The sequence below is a fragment of the Condylura cristata genome, unplaced genomic scaffold (genome assembly GCF_000260355.1).
Source record: "Condylura cristata isolate star-nosed mole 26May11 unplaced genomic scaffold, ConCri1.0 scaffold00005, whole genome shotgun sequence".
Classification (NCBI taxonomy): domain Eukaryota; kingdom Metazoa; phylum Chordata; class Mammalia; order Eulipotyphla; family Talpidae; genus Condylura; species Condylura cristata.
The window spans coordinates 63,921,350-63,939,831 of NW_004567106.1; the positions used below are offsets into that span (position 1 = coordinate 63,921,350).

An 18,482-nucleotide genomic window follows, 5' to 3' on the forward strand; every position below is an offset into this window, starting at 1 on the left:
CAAACGGCCTTTACGACTACTATCATTTAAAAAGGGACAATAATTAGAGGTAGTAGTAGCTTTGAGTAAACTTACTTTAAAAATAATCATGCTTAACAAATTTTACCTCATTTTTAAGTAGACTAAAATATATTCAATCTTTCTTTTTGAAAAAGCTATTTGACAAGCTCATCAATGTTACAAAAAACAGCTTTGAAATTTAAATTTAAAAAAATTAGGCTTGTGTTAAACTATGCTCTACCAAAAATAAATACAATGTGCTAAAGTATACTCTCTGCTAATACAAGCACAACAAACATGCTCTTACATATCTAAAAATATTAGACACAATTACAGAATTGTAGGACTACTTCCCACCCTCCATTCAAACCATCACAAAATCTTGGCTTTATTATTTCCGTCTTACTAAGTACTAGAGCAATTGAGCACCAAAAATTCCCGCATCCCACCAACAGGGGTGACTACACGGCATAAATCCTTAACCCTCAAGCTCTCTAATCACAGTAAAATTTTCTTCCCAACAGTCCAGGTCAAGCCCAGTCGTAACAGAAAAGGCAAAAGGCCCTAAAATTAGTTACCTGTGAGCCTGCATATGATGTGCTATTATTGATGACAACTTTATGTATTTTACCAAACTTCCCAAAATATTCTGGTCGTTTTAAAACCTATAAAAGAAGAAATAAGGTATAATCAGCCCCCAATTTCACTTTTATCATTATAATGGGGACATTCATCATCCCTCTTTAGTAAAAGGAAAAGCAAAATTTTTAAAGTTTTCTAATAAATATGACTTCCTAGTTATATTTCTGTGGTCAATCTACAGGAAATCATCAACAGTTTAAAAACTATTCTTTATTAACCCACTGAACAGAACTAAGACTCATTATATTTGGAATTATCTACCATACCAGGTCCTAATATCTGTGAGATCAATCATCTATGAGATCTTACCTTCTTACATATATACAGGCCAAAGATTTTAACCACATTTTCATGAGCAGATAATCCTAACAACAAAGTAATTCTCACAACATTTACCAAACTTATGTATTAAAGACAGAGACAAAATTTCAAAACAGGCAGTAGAGTCAGTCTTTACTCATAAATCTATTATATATATAAAAGAGCTACACAGAAACATTTAGGTTACAATTACAGTTTTCATAAAGTGCCCCTGATTATCTCTGCTTTATTATCAATCACTGTGCATGGACAGAGAGACATACACTCACTTAATTTTCTTAAGTCAATCAATTTTACCATTTCTCCACTGTCATCTGTTGCTTTTGTTTCTCTTTTTTTACCTGGTAAATAATTCATCAGATAATGGGAGGAAGAAAACATTTGGGGAACAAATTTGTATGTTTCTTTCTCTATCACCTGGTGCTACTAGGTGATTGTTATCTGTGTCACCTCCTTAACTTTGGGATCAGTCTAAGCATTAACTTACACAACCTCAGCCAATCAGGCCAGCATACTACCTGATAGAAAAACTTCTCCCACGATATATAACTGAGTCAAAATTAAATTTTGTTCTTGTTGTAGAATTTACCAATAGTCCTTCTGTTCCTATAATCCCCTCTTCAATGAAAAGCTTACTCCATGGACCTGTTTAAGTGTGTGCAAAGTTATCCTTTCCACACATATTTACTCAGTAGTAATCTCAGATTCTCACAATTTAATTAATATGTTCTGGCAGAATCAAATTTTTATGAATAGTCTATGACTGGATGTCATAATGCTCAACAGTTTTTAATTTAATTTCACTTCAGGTCCTTCTAGCTGTACAGGCATTAATATTTTTGACAACTGTAATGGATTAGAATGTGAAGTGATTACACTCTCTGATTTTCAATCTTTTTTCCACCCAAATCCCGAGTCATGGCAGGAATTGTGGACAAACGTTGCTGACATTCAAGTTCCAGGGAAGAGTATACTCTGCAAAGCTTCCTGGCAGGTGGTGTGTGGAACAGGTGTTCACTATTCAGTTGGAGGCATACCAACTCAGCTGAGAGACCTACACACCAAAATACCTGCTTCAAAGAATTCAGGCTGGCCACAGGTTATGCTGCATCTATATCTCATATCACATGAGTTTACAGAAGTGCTCAATGAAGAGAGCACTCAAAGGAACACTTTGGTAATTTGTGAGAGGCACTATTGAAGGAGATTACTAAAGTGATTATATTGGTAGTCAGTGGGTGGAACCTGGGTGGCTTACAAAGCTCAGTGTAGTCCTATACACAACTTTGCAACATCTTGCAAGACATTCACATCACTGAGAAGCCTGTTTGTAATTAGGTGAACCTAGACAGAAACTCCACATTATATATAAACATGAAGTATTTTCCCACAGATTTGAAAAACGAAATCAAAAAAAAACAAAAAACAAAGAAATAAGGAAGACTACAAGTGCTTTATTTATTATTTCACTAAGTTGTTTCAGAAAAATCATTTCATGGTTCCTGAGTTGCCAGTACATACACCTGTAACAATCTGCATTTGTAGCTGTTACATTTACAGTAATTCTATAAACAGATGGGAGCATCTGAATGTTTTATTATGCACTGAAAAACAGTACTTCACACACTTGTATATGTGTACAAATCATTTGAGAATCTACTTAAAATGCACATTAGGAGCCACTGACTCTGAGGCAGGCCCAAGAGTTTGCATAATAAGTTCCCAGGTGACATACTAAGCTACTGGCCAGCGTCACATCTTGCTTAGCAAGGTTCTACAGTAGCATTATCCAAGTATTTACATGTGAAAACAGTCTACTTATAATTAATGATCTTTTATTTTTTCCCAAGTTATGTATGTAGACAGATTATATTATCAAGTCTTTTCATGAGAGTCATTGGGTGTCATCATATATTATTTTAAAAGATTGTATTGAATCTGAGAAAGTTAAAGACACCACTGCCTTATGGAAAGTTTCTCACCAGTATCTGGGTACAACATTTTCACAAAATTGTAAGATTTGCATATTATTATAGTGATGTGTCACACTGCAGTCAGAATATTTTCAAAGTACAAATTCTAGTCATGTCACACTGTTCTTAAGAACACTTGATAGCTTCCTACTGCCTTTAGGATTAAGCGCAAACTCTTTAGCATAGTTAGAAAGCCCTTTATCACCCATTACCACTTACCTCATCAGCCTCATCTCTCACCATTGCAGCTAATTTTCCAGTCAAACAAATCACTTGCAGATCAAGTTCTTTTTTCATCCCACAGCAGATGTATAGTTTCCATGCCAGGAGCACTTTACCCCAAAACAGCAAAGGGCTACCTAATAACTACCCCCAAAAGTCAGGCGCTCTCTGTACCTCCAAAGCACAGAGCACTCTAGTATAGTGCTTATTTTGTAAATAAACAGGGACGACTTGTTACTGGTGCATGCTAAGTGTCTCACATAGTGCCTGCAGTACATAGTAAGTGGTTATTAAAAACCTTCAGTGTCTTAGATCTGAACAAAGAGAATTGCATGGGTATAGAACACTACTGAATCTCAACTTACTAGCAAATAATCTATGGTTTTAAAAAATGGCCTGCCCAGTAAAAGGAAGTTCAAAAAATTTTAATTTGCTATATTAAGTCGAACATTTCTGATTCTGCCCAAACCTAACAACAGCCAATTGGCCAAAAGCACACGGCAACAGGTGGCCCACTGTGCATCACCATGTGTACCCACATATCCAACATCAGGTATTCACTTCATAGTAAGCCGGCTTCAGTACTAACATAGAATGCAAAAGGCCCTACGACAAAATTATAAATGTCCAATGACACTTCTAAGATATAAAAGATATAAAATGTCGGAACAGTCAAGTGCCCACGAATATATCAGAGAAAAATAAAAACTGATAATACATGGATGGACAATAGGTAATTAGGTACACAGATGAATGACAGGCCAATTCATCAGCAAAATACTCCGGAACAGACACGTTAATTACTGGAGGCTTATTAGTCGTGGATAAACTACGAAATAGCTATATGATCATTAAGGAAGTCACTTACCTTCCCTATGCACAGTTTCCCGTTTATAAAATTAAATGAAATACAAAAATTGTCTTCCCACTAGTCTGAAAACTTAAAAGTAGAGTCTACTGGCTAAACAATCATATTTCCAATATCAAAGGACTTAACACAAAGTAATTTTTGAAGGGCTAATCTGCAAATAAATTAGGGTCATACAAATTTAAAATTGTAGGACTTGGGTGACCATCATTATTGCTAACTATAGCATGTCTTCCAATATAGTTTTTCTGTTGATCAATAAATAATCTGCAACATATCTTAGTATGAATTTTACTGATATACAAAAGCTATTTACAAAATACACTTTGAAAATGTGGGCTTTCAACAGAAATGAAAGAAACCAATGTTTAAAAAAATCACTGTCCTCTCATCAAGCAATGACGCTTTTGCAGAAGTGTTACTAACCAGTCAAGGGATCTTTTTTTTTTTCTCCAGGTACATTTAGACTTATAATAAAGTATTCTCTCTCACTAGTTCCACCTAGGTTAATTTCTTTCTGCGTAAGAGTTCTGAGATTAATGTTACTGGAGTCATGTTACTTGAAGTAGAAATAAATCTCTTGTCAGCAACTAAAAACAAATCAGATTCTAAAGAAGAGGTAAGGAAACCGACAATCCAAACATCAGATTGAGACCACGGCTTCATCTCAGCCAGGCCTCAGGCACTGTTCAGTATGCTGCCGGTACCACAGCTGACTGGACCCAGGGTATAATGAACAAAATCAAGTACAACCATATTGAAGCATTCTCAAATCAAGTAAAAGTTCCATTGGTTTACTTAAGCAGCCATTTCAGAAATGCAAAAGTAGAAAGATTCTAATCAATAAGATTAGGAGTAATTAAAGGCAGATAAAAAAAAAACTTGCAGAGGCAAGTGCCCACTGGTTAGAAAAACAGCAGTGTTGAAAGAGGGAGACAGAGTGGCTAGTGATGGAAAAGTGGTTAGTGCTCAAGGAAAAGAACATGGGCGATCTGGGATTCTGCTTAACTGGCCCACATTCTTGCTAGAAAAAGGGAAATTAGCTGCTTAGGCTGAGCTAAAGTAAACTGTCTCCTTAACGTCTTCCACTGAATAAGTTTTTCCTACCTCTTTGGAAGACCCTGATCTCCTAAAGATCATGTTGCCCACTAATGCCAGCATCCCCTGACCTAGGATGGTCAAGAATTCTTAAGCTCCGTATTTATTGCTATGATAAGAGAGAACTCCTGATCTTTTTCTCTACTAATTGTGAAGTCCTTTATTGCCTTAATGATGTAAACTCATCATCAAGAATTATCTATATTCTCTCCAAATAAATTTTTACAAAATTTATTTTTAGACATAATTTTTTCCTTCTAGGGTCTTTGGTACACTTAGCCGAGTACAGAAAGTCCCACCTTCCTAAGACATTCATTGCAATCTTCCTTCTGATTGGTATCATGGCAAGAATTGCCTTATGTTCTTTTTAAGGAGTCCCTTCAACAGATCCCCAAATTCCTCTGTCTTACTGCAGTAAACACTCTGGAAGTCAATCAGTTTCTATCTGCTTCGCTGTCAATCTAGTCAGCACTTTTTGGTATTTCAGAAATTTAACACTAGCAGATATGCATCCATGGGCATCGCGGAAAGTTAGGAGTGCACAACCACTCTCGTAAGGGTTAAGGACCCCTGACCGCCCCAAGCCTCCATCACAAGTGGAAAAGATTAGGAGCCTAACTCAGAAGCCTTTATCATGGGCAATAAACGTGGAGAAAGCAGGTTCTTTCCAAAGAAGTAGGAAAAGACTTCAATGAAAGATGTTAAGGAGAGAGTTCACTTCAGCTAGCTCATTATTTTACTTCATCAAATTCTCCCTCCCTCCCCACAACAGGTTTAAAATTAATAATAAAACAGTAGAGCAGCAGTTTTAAAACCATTTTACAACCAAGAATTACCACTTGGGAAGAATAAAAATACAGGTCATTAATCTCTCTAGAGGGCTCTGGTGACTGCAGTGCCACTGTTGGCCCTTACATAGAAAGCAACGAGGAAAAAGGAAAGACAGAGTAGGCATGTCACATGGAGCCTTAAACAACAGCTCCATTACACACTTGTCACAGAGTTAGCACTGACGGAGACTTTAGCAATATAGTTCAATCACAGTTTTACAACAAAAGAAAATGAGGCCAAGAAATACTAAGAGACTTGCCTAAAATTACATCCAGTCACAGATTTCTTAGTATTAAAAACTCATTTCCCAGGTTCTCCTATATTTTAGTGTTTTCAGGGGATTCCCATGGCTGGGCAGTGCCCCCGGTTATTTCCCGGTTATAAGCAAATAGAGAAATGTCCATGTTGAAAAAAAAAAAAGAAATGGACTTACCTCTGGGTCGGCTAGACGCTGAGACAGACCTACAACAAAGACGAGGTTTTTTTGTACAACGCGCACACTAGCCAAATGTTTGCGATTTTCTGATATTTTCTGTTTTCTTTCATTTTGTTTCTGTTTCTTCTCATTCTTTATCCTTTGCAGTTCTTCCTGGGAGAGTGGTTTGTAAACTGCTGGGTCTTCTGGATATGGCTTTAAATATAAAGCAAACATTAAAAGAAGTTAGCCTTCAATAAATGACTATACAAATAACAAGTATCAAATTCTAAGTTATGGTTGTATGGTATATTATCATTCTAACTCTTTCAATTGTTTAAAATATTTTTTATTTTATTGTCTAAATAATTCAGACAAGTTGTTTAAATACTTTTTTTAGTGTAGCACAGACAACTGTTAGTGCTAAAAAATAAAATGCCACCAAAAGTGGCCCTCCCTGGCGGCGCAGCAGGTTAAAGCACAGCACTAAGAAGCTAAAGCCACTTCCGCATGAGTTCAATCTCCGCCTCGGAGCTGATCCACATGGCACAGCAGACCTCTCCTGACTTGCCTGCTGCTCCACTCAGCAGTGTACTTGGCCAGCTGGCATGTTTTGCTCCCCACTCTGTCCCTGGTGAGTCTTCTCACCACCTCTGTACCTTTGGCCTGTACCCCAGTTCTGTATGCATAAATAAATAAATAAATAAATCTTTTTTTTTTTTTAATGCCACCAAAAGTTCTAAAGTAACAAAACAATTGTGGTATTCCCTACAGTACCTAGCACACAATTTACAGGAAAATTATGGTTCTATGGTACTACGGAAGAAGCAAAGAGTATAAATTCTGTCATCTAAATATGGATGTAGATATTATTATAATTAGCAAGTATTTAATAAAATCTATTCGTGAAAAGATTAATGAAGTTAAAGAGCTGAGTTTTAATGTATTCCCAATTAAAAAAGAAGAAGAAGAAGAAGACAGAAGACAAATAAGTAATAATACACACTGGCTAGGAGTTTGAATCTGGTTTCAGCACTTAACAGCCATGTGGCCAGAGGCAAGATACTTAAACCCTATACCTTAGTATCATCATATATAAAATGAAGATCATTGTAAATGAAGGGTGTAAAAATACAATAACCCTCAGAAAGCAACTACTGCTGTCTAATCCTTCAATGGATACCAGCAACCAGTTTTAATTTTATTCTGTGCTCATCGTTACTTTATTATTTTTATTTCTACTGCTAATGCCAAGGCTACTGGTGTCCTGAATAAGAGTTAAGGAGCCAGAATGTCTGACTTTGACTCCTGGCTCCTTTTTTACTCCCTGAAAGACTTTGACTAAGTTTTGTAACCTAACTGCCTAAGTCTTCTCTTCTGACAAATGGGTGTTACAGAAACTTACTTTCTATGAAAGTTAAAAGATACAATGCATTTAAAAACTGATTAAGGCCCTCCCTGGTGGCACAGTGGGTTAAAGCACAGCACTAAGAAGCTAAAGCCACTTCCACATGAGTTCGATCCCCACCTGCCCCAGAGGTGAGCACATGGTGAGACAGACCTCTCCTGACCCCCCCACTGCTCTCGTCAGCAGTGTATTTTGTTGATATGCCTGCTCTGCTCCCCACTGTCTCTGGTGAATCCTCTCACCATCCCTGTGCCTCTGCCCTGTACCCCAGTTCTGTATGCACATGTAAATAAATCTTTAAAAAAAAACTGATTAGGCCCTCCCTGGTGGCGCAGCGGGTTAAAGCACTGCACTAAGAAGCTTAAGCCACTTCCGCATGAGTTCGATCCCCGCCTGCCCCGGAGGTGACCACATGGCGTGGCAGACCTCTCCTGACCCGCCTGCTGCTCCCCTCAGCAGTGTACTTCGTCGATCTGCCTGTTCTGCTCCCCACTCTGTCCTTGGTGAATCCTCTCACCCTCCGCATCTCTGGCCTGTACCCGAGTTCTGTATGAATAAATTAAAAAAAAAAAAATCTTTAAAAAAAAAAAACTGATTAAAACTGTATTGCACACATAAGCTTCCAGTAAGCCAGTGGTTATTACTACTGATAAAAAAAAATAGTTAATGTTCAGTGGATGATGAACACTATACAGTAAAATCCCAGAAAAGGGACCCACAATCAGCTGGGAGAGTGTGTTTATCATAATAAGAAGTGGGTGCTCTCAGAAATTAGGCCATCAAAATAAAAACTAGTTATATCATGGTCTCTAAAATTTATTTGATTTACACCTTAAAAAATATGAATTATTTGGTTGATTGTTCTACCTGGCATATTCCATTAAGATTTATTAGTGATTGGGTTATAAAACACTTTACTTGGGCATCCCTGGTGGCACAAGGGGTTAAGTCGCAGCACTATGGAGCTACCTGCAAGCCACTGCCAGGGAGCCCCAGGACACAGCAGACCTCTCTTGTTTCACCCACTGCTCCCCTCAGAGTATACTTCAGTAGATATGCCTGTTTTGCCCCCCTCTGTCTCTGGTGATTCCTCCCACCCCCGCCCCACACTTCTGGACTGTACCCCACTTCTTGTACACATAAATAACTCAAATCTTTTTTTTTAATTGACTCAGTAATTTACCTGACTTTTGCATGATCTGAGGACTTTCTCCAGTACCAAATATAAAGTTAGTCAAACATTATAGGACCTCAGTGTTTGCTAAGTGTTTACCATGCTACTCTACAGAAATGGGAGATCTGGTGGTGCTAACTTTCTTTCTTTCTTTCTTTCTTTCTTTTTTTGAAATCTTATTTCAAAATATTCTAACATTTTAACTTGGGAAACAAGTGTTTGCAAATTTATTGTAAGTTCAATTCCTTAATCAGTGATGTTTCCTTTCCCATTTCAGTTTTCTTCTGATGATTCCTCTCAAACCTTTCTCTTCCACTCACTTTTCTGTATCTATATTCTTCCTTTCCAAATCTTATCTATCTTCCCCTGTGATTTTAATCACATGAAGCTATTTGGAGCTATAAGGGCACAAGCATGAAATGAACTACATACAAACCAACTAAAATACCTTTCCTGACTATCACTTACATTTTTCATTGGCACAAGGAAAACATTTTTCTCCTATGGGGTTTCTGGATAGCTCTTTTGGGAGTGCTTATCATGAAGTGCATTTGAAAGCTGTTGCCCTCCACTAACATCTATGGGCTAATAATCCAGTCCCCAAATGAATCAAGCATGCGGATTACTTCTAGTTCCATTTCAAATCGTGGTCCATGATAACAAAAATACAAAACTTGAGAATAAGCATTTGGAAACTTGTACCACAACTTAACACTGCCACAAATATTCAAGTGCTTCGATATGGACTGGGCAGAACAAGGTATCAGTCTGGTTGTTACTGAACGTAGGTGGCAGAGCATGTGACATGCATGGAACATGTGACATGAATGGAGCATCAAGCATGCGTGAGAGACCCTGTCAGGCCGCAACAGACTAGAGGGCGGGAGGGAGGGAGAAGTACTCAGACAAATTGGTTCTTCATTAGTTAGAGAAACAGTGATGAAACTTTTCTAGAACTCAAACTCTTCTGAAAACATGAGAGACATCGGGCAAGCACTCAAAGATATTTTTCTTTGCTTACATTCTCTGACACTGTAAAATCCTGACAAAAGATGACACAAAGTAAAATAAAAGCCAGAAATAAATGAATACACACACAGAGACGCACACACAAACTGATGAAGAATGACAAGCACCATAATAAGAACTCTCGTTAAGTATATTAGAGATGCAACACCATGGTTATCTTTTATTTTGCTATTCTGTCTTCTATTCTAGGATAACACAGTTCTAACAGGCTTCAATGTCAACTTTATTGGAAGATATGTTCTATTGTTACATTAACAAAAGGTATTAATGCAGGAGAATAATGAGACTAATTCTTCATGATTTACTCACCAAGTACCTTTTAAGGTATTGTTTCTTTAACTTAAAATAAGTTATAATACTAGCTTTTTTAATCTTATCAAATTTATGAAGCTGCATCTCCGACATTAGGGAGAATTAAATAAAGTTTTCAAGTATGTTTTATATTTGAAACATACTGACGCTAAACACAACAGCAAATTAGCCTTCATAAAACACTGGTTAAGTATACATTCTACAACATAGCCTCCACTGCTCACACACCACACAAATTCCTACTCTCTAAGCCTAATGACAGAAAATTAACAAAGTAATACAATGACATGAGGAAGGGAGGTAGACTAAAAATGGTAGGTGAAGAAATATAACTGCATAAAATAAGACCCACATAGCTAGTTAATAGTAATATTAAAAATGCACATATAGAAAAATAGCTTTTTTGACTGAAACACATGTCAACCATAATTTTCTAAATAAATACAGATTCAAATTGAAACTTACAAGTAGAAATTGTTTTTAAACACACTATTGTGTTTTATATATCAAACTAAAGATAGAGTACCTGCAGAGGTACTTTAATGTTTTACAAATTTAAAGTGGAAAACATTTCAATTGTGTTAATTTGGTCATTGCCAAACAACTGATTAACAGAGTTTATAGTATCTAATGTTTTTATATGTGCACTTAAGCTCCCATGTTTATTCCGTGTGTGTGTGTGTGTGTGTGTGTGTGTGTGTTTTCTGATGAGACTTGCAAAGAGTTTGCTGATCTTTTCAGAGAATTGCTCTAACATTTTCAGGATATCTACTTTTTCCCTATTTCACTAAAATACATTTCATCTCCATATCCACTGTCACAATGTTTGTTTTTTCCTTAACTTTGGTTTGTTAACTTGGGGAAAAGTTCATTTATTTTTGTTCTTCATCTTCAAATAAATGCATTTACAGCTTTAACCTTTCCTCTAAATACATTATTGGTCTCATTCCAGTGATTCTCAGAAACAGTGTTATAATTATTGAATTTAAGTAATTTTAATTTCCTTTTTTACTCAATAATTGCAGAGGACTATAATTTTTATTTTACAGGTGGGTAGTTTCTCCTTAAACCTTTTGCTGTTAACATCTAATTGTACTGTACTATTTTGAGGGCTTCTGATTTCCATTATGATAAGCTAATTAACCCTCTTGCATTACAAAAAAACTTATTTAAAAAACCAACATCTTTAAAAAAAAAAAAAAACAATGATATGCACTGGAGGAAGTCCCACATTAATTTTTGGATAAAAATAAAATTCTAAAGAGTTAAGTGGAAAATCTAAGTGACCACAAATGTAAGGAGGGATAGCAGTCAAAGACCAAGGATAACCTAAGGTAGAGAGTCTTTGGGCAGACCAACCCCATGTTAAGCAGAGACTAAGCTCACCCTCTGTTAGTCTCAGGATAACAACAAACTATAGAGAATTAACGAGGTAGGGAAAAAATCAAGAAGGAATAGAAGAAAAACATCCTTGAGAAGTTGTGGAAGCCAATCCTAAAGAACATTTGCATCTTACACTTGAGGCATCTCTCATGGTAATGCTTACTGGACCCACTAGAAACCTCATCAGAGCCTGTCCAGAGGAGGGTAAATCCACCTTGGGCCTACAAATAATACCCTTAATGACAAGTGTTGCGTAACAGGCATAGATAATCAAGCAAATAAAGAACAAGCACCAGAAGAAGCATTCCTCATAGGCTTCAGTAACTGGAATTATTAGATACAGATCTTAAAACAATATTATCTTCTTAAACAAACGTGAAAATATCTGCAGGGCATAAGAACTTATTTTTAAAATAATGCATCAATTATGAAAAAAGAACAAATGTTACTTCTTGAAATGGTAAACACAAAACAAAATGCAAAAGCTCTGGATATATGCAGCAGCAGAAAGGACCAGGAGAAAAAAATCCAATGTGAGAGAATTAGAAGAAATCATCCATTATGCACTAAGGAAACATCCACAAAACACCAAAACAGGTTAAGAGACATGGAAGACAGAGAAATATATTTAATCAGATCACAGAAGGAAAGGAAAGAGACTAAAGCCAGCAGTTGAAAGCTAATAGCTAAATCTTTTCCACATCTAAAAAATCTCACCAATACAGATTCAAGAAACTCTATTAACTCCAATCAGGTTTTAAAAACAACTAACACACACAACCGAATCCTCCTTTTTGGAAATGTCTGGTAATTTCTATTGCGGCTTGTCAATTTTTGTGACCACTACACTTGTATTTTAAAGCGCCATACAACTTACTTTTACAAAAGTGTGTGCATGTACACACACATGTACTTTTACAAAAGTGTGTACACATGTACACACACATGCTTGTGTGTCACTCAAAAATGCTTTGCTCAAGTTGTCTATATTTTAAATTGTGTATTCTAAACATAAAGTCTGAAACTTGTCCATTATGAATTGCATGCTCTGGTATTTTTATCAACTTAATATATCTCAAAGTTCTTTTATAAAGTAAACATTCGCAACTTAGGAAAGAAATACTCTTTACCCTTTAAATGTTTGACCTTGAATTTAATCATGGTTAAATATCAGAAGTCTATTATACATTCTTTCCCATGATTTCCATTTGTCCACTATATCTACCTTTACCCCCCACTTTCACCAATATTTTTGTTTCCAAATGGTTCTACGTGATTTATTAGAAGGAAAAGGCAGCTTCAGTCCCTTCTTCTCCCATATTAACTCCTGTCCTAGAAATAATCATGTTTACTCTTAGATGATTCTTTTGCCAATAATTTGTTACTTTTTTTTTATGTATTATTATATTATAAAAAGTAAAGATTTAGCTTTTCTTCTGGCAACCTGACCACACAACCCAAATCCCCTTTCTAACTTTCCAACAGTTTTCGGTTAAGTCACTATTCACAATTACATTATTATAAAATGTAAAGTTTTTTTAAACACTTTCTCTTCCAGCCATAACAGACTAGAGAAACCAGCATAAACAACTAAAAACTAGACAAAATACATGAAATGACTGTTTTCAGGCACTGAACAAGAGTCAGCGAACACCAGGACTGTGATCTCTGACAGAAAAGAAAAAGATGAAATCCAAGGCAGCTGCCACAGCTTTTTGCTCTTCTAGCTTACTTAGTGGACTCCTCAGCAATGCCCTACAATCACAGTGAACAAATGGGACAGAATGCAGCAGATAGACAAATCTGAAGATACTGAAGCAACAGAAATTTATAGGATAAAGTGCCATAAAGAGGAAATTATTCCAAAATGAATTTCAGAACTCTAATAGAGGAATCTCATGGTAGCTTTTTTCCACAGACACTTCTACCACAAAGATATCTGAGAGAATCAATATATTCACTGGGTTGTCTGAAAAATTATAATGTATTTTTTCCTATCTCTTCCAAGCAAAAATGTGTCATTTTTAAAAAAAGATTTGTTTATTTTTGCATACAGAGGTGGGGTACAGGCCAGAGGTGCAGGGGCAGTGAGAGGCTTCACCAGAGACAGAGTGGGGAGCAGAAGAGGCAGATCATCGAAGCACACTGCTGAGGGGAACAGCAGGCAGGTTAGGAGAGAGGTCTGCCCGCGCCATGTGGATCAGCCCTGGGGCCAGGGATCGAACTCATACTAAGTGGCTTTAACTTCTTAGTGCTGTGCTTTAACCCGCTGTGTCACCAGGAAGACCCAATGTGTTATTTTTTCCCCCAAAAAACCCAATAAATAATTTGGGATGCAAATAATACCAATCACATATAATGCTTACTTTTTCAGAACACAGATGATGAGGAAACAATTTCTAACTGATTTCAAAGCTATTAAAGCAAGGAAGCCAAATAGGCAGGTTTCAGCTTTAGGTTGAATGTATTTTTTCCAATTTCAAACCATTCTATCTAAGTCCATTATCTCTCTAGTCCTAATCCATTTAAACCATCAGCTTTACTGACTTGGTTAAACTCCTCAGACAAGAAAAAGGGCAACCAGAAAGTTATGTGACTTTACTGAGATTACATAGTTAAAAATAAAACAGCCAAGACTTGACATACTCCTGAGGCAGTATTCTTTCCACTTTTTTATATTTTAAAATATAATGCATATGTGAAAAAATGTTTAACATCACTTGTAATAAGGGAGATGCAAATTAAAACCACAATGAGCAGCCCTCCCTGGTGACTCAGTGGGTTAAAACACAGCACTAAGAAGCTTAAGCCACTTCCGCATGAGTTCGATCCCCGCCTGCCCCGGAGGTGACCACATGGCACAGCAGACCCGCGGCTCCCCTCAGCGGTGTACTTCGTCGATCTGCCTGTTCTGCTTCCCGCTCTGTCTCTGGTGAATCCTCTCACCCTCCGCATCTCTGGCCTGAACCCCAGTTCTACATAAATAAATAAATAAATCTTAAAAAAAAAAAAAAAAACACAATGAGATACATTTCACCCCAGTGAGAATGGCACATCTTCAAACAACTAGCAACAACAATGCTGGCGAGGATGTGGAGAAAAAGGAACTCTCCTGCACTGCTGGTGGGAATGCAAATGAGTACAACCACTATGGAAAACTATTTGGAGGTTCCTCAAACTCCTAAACATGGAGCTTCCCTATGACCCAGCAATCCCAATCCTAAGTATCTCCCCCAAAAGACACAAAAACACTGATTCAAAAGATACCTGCACCCCCGTGTTTATTGCTGCTTTATTCGCAATTGGAAAAACATGGAAACAGCCCAAATGCGCAAAAGTAGATGACTGGATTAAAAAGATGTGGTACATATACACAATGGAATTTTATTCAGCAACCAAAAAAAAAGAAATACATGTCTTTTGCGGTACATGGATGGAGCTGGAAAAGATCATGTTTAGTGAGATAAGCCAGAAAGAAAAGATACCAGATGGTTTCTCTCATAGCAGGAATACAAAGGAACAGACGAGAAAATAATGATAATGATGAACGGCTATATACCAGAGACATTTTGTTGGGGTGGAGTGGGGAATGGGATCAAAAACAGTGGAGGGAAGAAAATACACTGGACTATGGTGATGGCACATGGGTGATCTGGTGATGGGAAACTCAAGGGGATTGCAACTGAGATGGAAAAATGCACAAAAATATGTAAAAACAAACTAATATAATTAAAAAATTTCCAAAAAAAGTGGCTTAATGGGCCAAAAAAAGGAGATATATATATATATATATAATGCATAAAAAGGTAACCTCACCTGAGGTATGTAGAATCTTTGAAAACTAGCATACACATGTGGGGAAACATATATAATGTTATTTGGAAGTATTTACCTTTCTACATGCAGGACAAAGTCCATTTTCATCAGTGCGAATTCGATGCCAACAAAATCGGCAAATCTGGTAGCCACAGGTGCAAGGGAAAAAGTTGATATCATCTATCTCCAAGGGCTCCATGCAAAGAGGACATTCCACAGGGTCTTCCTTCACATCAGGACTGCGAGACATCTTCACGTTTATTAAACAGCAGCAAAAGTTTATAATAATTTAAGGGAGAAGGAAGTTCAGCACTGAGAACTAATACAGAGAGCTTCAAAGACCTACGTGAGAAAAAAGAAATAAAATAAACCATTAACTACTGGACAAAAAGGAAGTATCAGCAATCAAGAATCACACCAATGACTTTGAAAAGGAGTACTACATCAGAATGCAACTCTGACAATTTTTGCACTTCAAATTGAAGGCTTGGTGTTTTTAATTTTTGAATTCAATAGGAAAAAAAGTTTCCTTTTTACTAGATTAAATACTAACTTATCATAGCACTAATCACAGCACATTTAAAAGAATAAAAAATATAAAACAACTTCAGCATTAAAATACATCTTCAACTGTGTTGCCTTTTCCCTAAAAGTTAATGACACTGTCAGATAACTAAAAAAATACAGTATTCTAATACACACACACACACACACACCATTGTAAAATGTTAAAATATACACTACAAACCTAATGAAAAGAGGCCTCAGTTACCTATAACTGCATATTAATATCAAACTTGCTACCACAGAAAATAAATATTAGAGCTGAAAAAAAATTCCATGAAACCTAATTATTTACAGTTAAATATGTATTAATATATCAATGAAAAGTTCTAGGAAATTAAGAAAAAATACAATATTCTTATGGCAATACTACAAAAAAAGTCTAGCCAAAGAGCCAAAAAAAATAGAGAGCAAAATTTTTAATTAAATAATTTTTTTTTTAAATTATAGAGAGCTGAAATTTTTTAGATAACAATTTCAGTCAAAGTAATGGCTGAAAGGTTAGGATGAAGTCATTTTACATCAGAAAAAATGATAGCCTCCAATATATAACTCAATATAATCCATCAAATTACTGGAGGATTTTTCCTATTTTTACTTAATTTGACAAACTAACTCTAAGATTTACAGGAAAGAGTAAATGAATGACAATCACTTTGAAAATTCTAGGAGGAGAAACATGGGGATCTAGCCTATGAGATGCTATAACAGGTATCTCCATAAAAAGAGGAGGTCCCATGTGTCTGGCAGCACCCAATCAGGGCAGACTGAGTAGCCAGGGGAAGCTCCCACACACAGAGGGCAGCAGTAAGAGGGGGCAGCCACTAGGAGGCAGCACTGGAGAGAGCACAAGAAGAGACCATGTAGAAGAGACGCGTGGACACAAGACACTTGCTTCTTGGTTCTGGACTAGCACCGGGAACTGAGGAGACTCGGAGGAGACGTGGCTGAGAGACAAGTGGGATGCCCAGCAATGGACGCTGTTACTCTGATGTGAAATTTGATTTTGCTCCTCTTGTCCCAAACTCCTTCTCCCTTTCGCCTCCTTTCTTTGGTTCCCAACCAGAAAGTACCTTAGACTTGTGGCAACCTTGCAGGCTTCAGCAGTCCCACTTCAGGCCACTCCCATACCCACAAGGGGGTAGGTACCTTTGGGTATGTCCCTGAGGAGCTATCATCTTTCCTCTTTATGCACACTAACCCACTGAAGTTCCTTCACACCAGGTGTGTTTTGTCCTTGTGCACAGATGGCCAGACCCTTTTACAGAAGAAAGTTTTGGGGCCCCAGGGTACCCCTTAGTCTGCCCACCAACACTACTGGAATGTATTACAAAGCTACAGTAATTTAAATAATTTGCGGTAAATATAAAAATAGGTTAAAGATTAAAGAAGCTAAATTTTTTAATCTAGAAAGAGATTCATGAATTTATAAGATGTTAGTATTTGGTGAAACATTACAAATCAATAAGATATGACTAATTTATGGGCATTTACAGGATACTGGAGTTATCTACTTTAAGAAAAAAGAGGTGTATTACCATGAAATAACTTTAATAGGAAAAAAAATTCAAAAATAACAAGAAAAAACCATGTATGTCTCACATTCAATCAAAATAAATCCCAAATGATCTGTCTAGAGAGCTATACATTGAGATAAACTATTGAACTGGTGGAGAAAAACAGATTTTTTTTTTTAAATCTTGGAATACAGAAGATCCCAAGCAGAAACAGAAACTGAGAAAGTCTTAAAAGAAAGAAAAGATTGAGTTAGCATTGGGGAAAGAACAAAATTAGAGGCAAGCAGCAAAATAAGAGATATTTATAGATATATAGTAGTACAGTATGTCCAGAATATGTATGTAAAAACAAAACAATTCAAAAAGGCAACTAATTCAAATGAAAAACAGACTATGAATAGTTAACAGAAGAATTGCAAATGATTACAACAGAAGATGACCAACCTTTACTTAGTAAATAAATACTTTTCCCATTAGTCAAAGCACCTAGTCTACCTACAAAGGAGATAGGGAAAAACACTAAATGATAAGATAAAATCTACATTTCTCTTCACAAAGAAGAAATGGGATCACAAAAACTACCCTGCCTCAAGTTTCACAACTGCAAAATGGTGCAGCCTTGATTCACCACAAGAAGTCACCACTACTTCATGCCACCTACACGAGTCTATCCTGCATAGATACACTCAATCATCTCACTCTCAAGTACTTTGCTAAATGCTCACAGAACTGCTCAGGAGTGTAGAAAACTGCTAACAAAGTGCCCACTAGTTAGGAAATCATAAATTATGATAGTTATTAGGTCTCTCTGTGTGTTTCTTTAGATATCATATTTTTAATTTTTAAAAGCAAGATGTAAACAAACACTGATTTACAATTACTATTACATAAATACATAAACCATACATA

At 36.5% G+C, this 18,482-nt stretch overlaps 1 protein-coding gene across 6 annotated transcripts in view; it reads right to left on the reverse strand.

The window, feature by feature from the left end:
- CNOT4 (CCR4-NOT transcription complex, subunit 4) overlaps positions 1–18,482 on the reverse strand; it is a 107,516-nt gene that overhangs the window by 53,343 nt on the left and 35,691 nt on the right. For all 6 annotated transcript variants that reach the window (XM_004677067.2, XM_004677065.2, XM_004677066.2 and 3 more), the window contains exons 2-4: positions 15,569–15,834; positions 6,389–6,586; positions 579–665 (exon numbers count right to left, since the gene is read on the reverse strand). In XM_004677067.2, coding sequence (XP_004677124.1) covers positions 579–665; positions 6,389–6,586; positions 15,569–15,742 — 459 coding nt within the window. In that variant the 5' untranslated portion in view covers positions 15,743–15,834. The remainder of the gene's footprint in view (positions 1–578; positions 666–6,388; positions 6,587–15,568; positions 15,835–18,482) is intronic.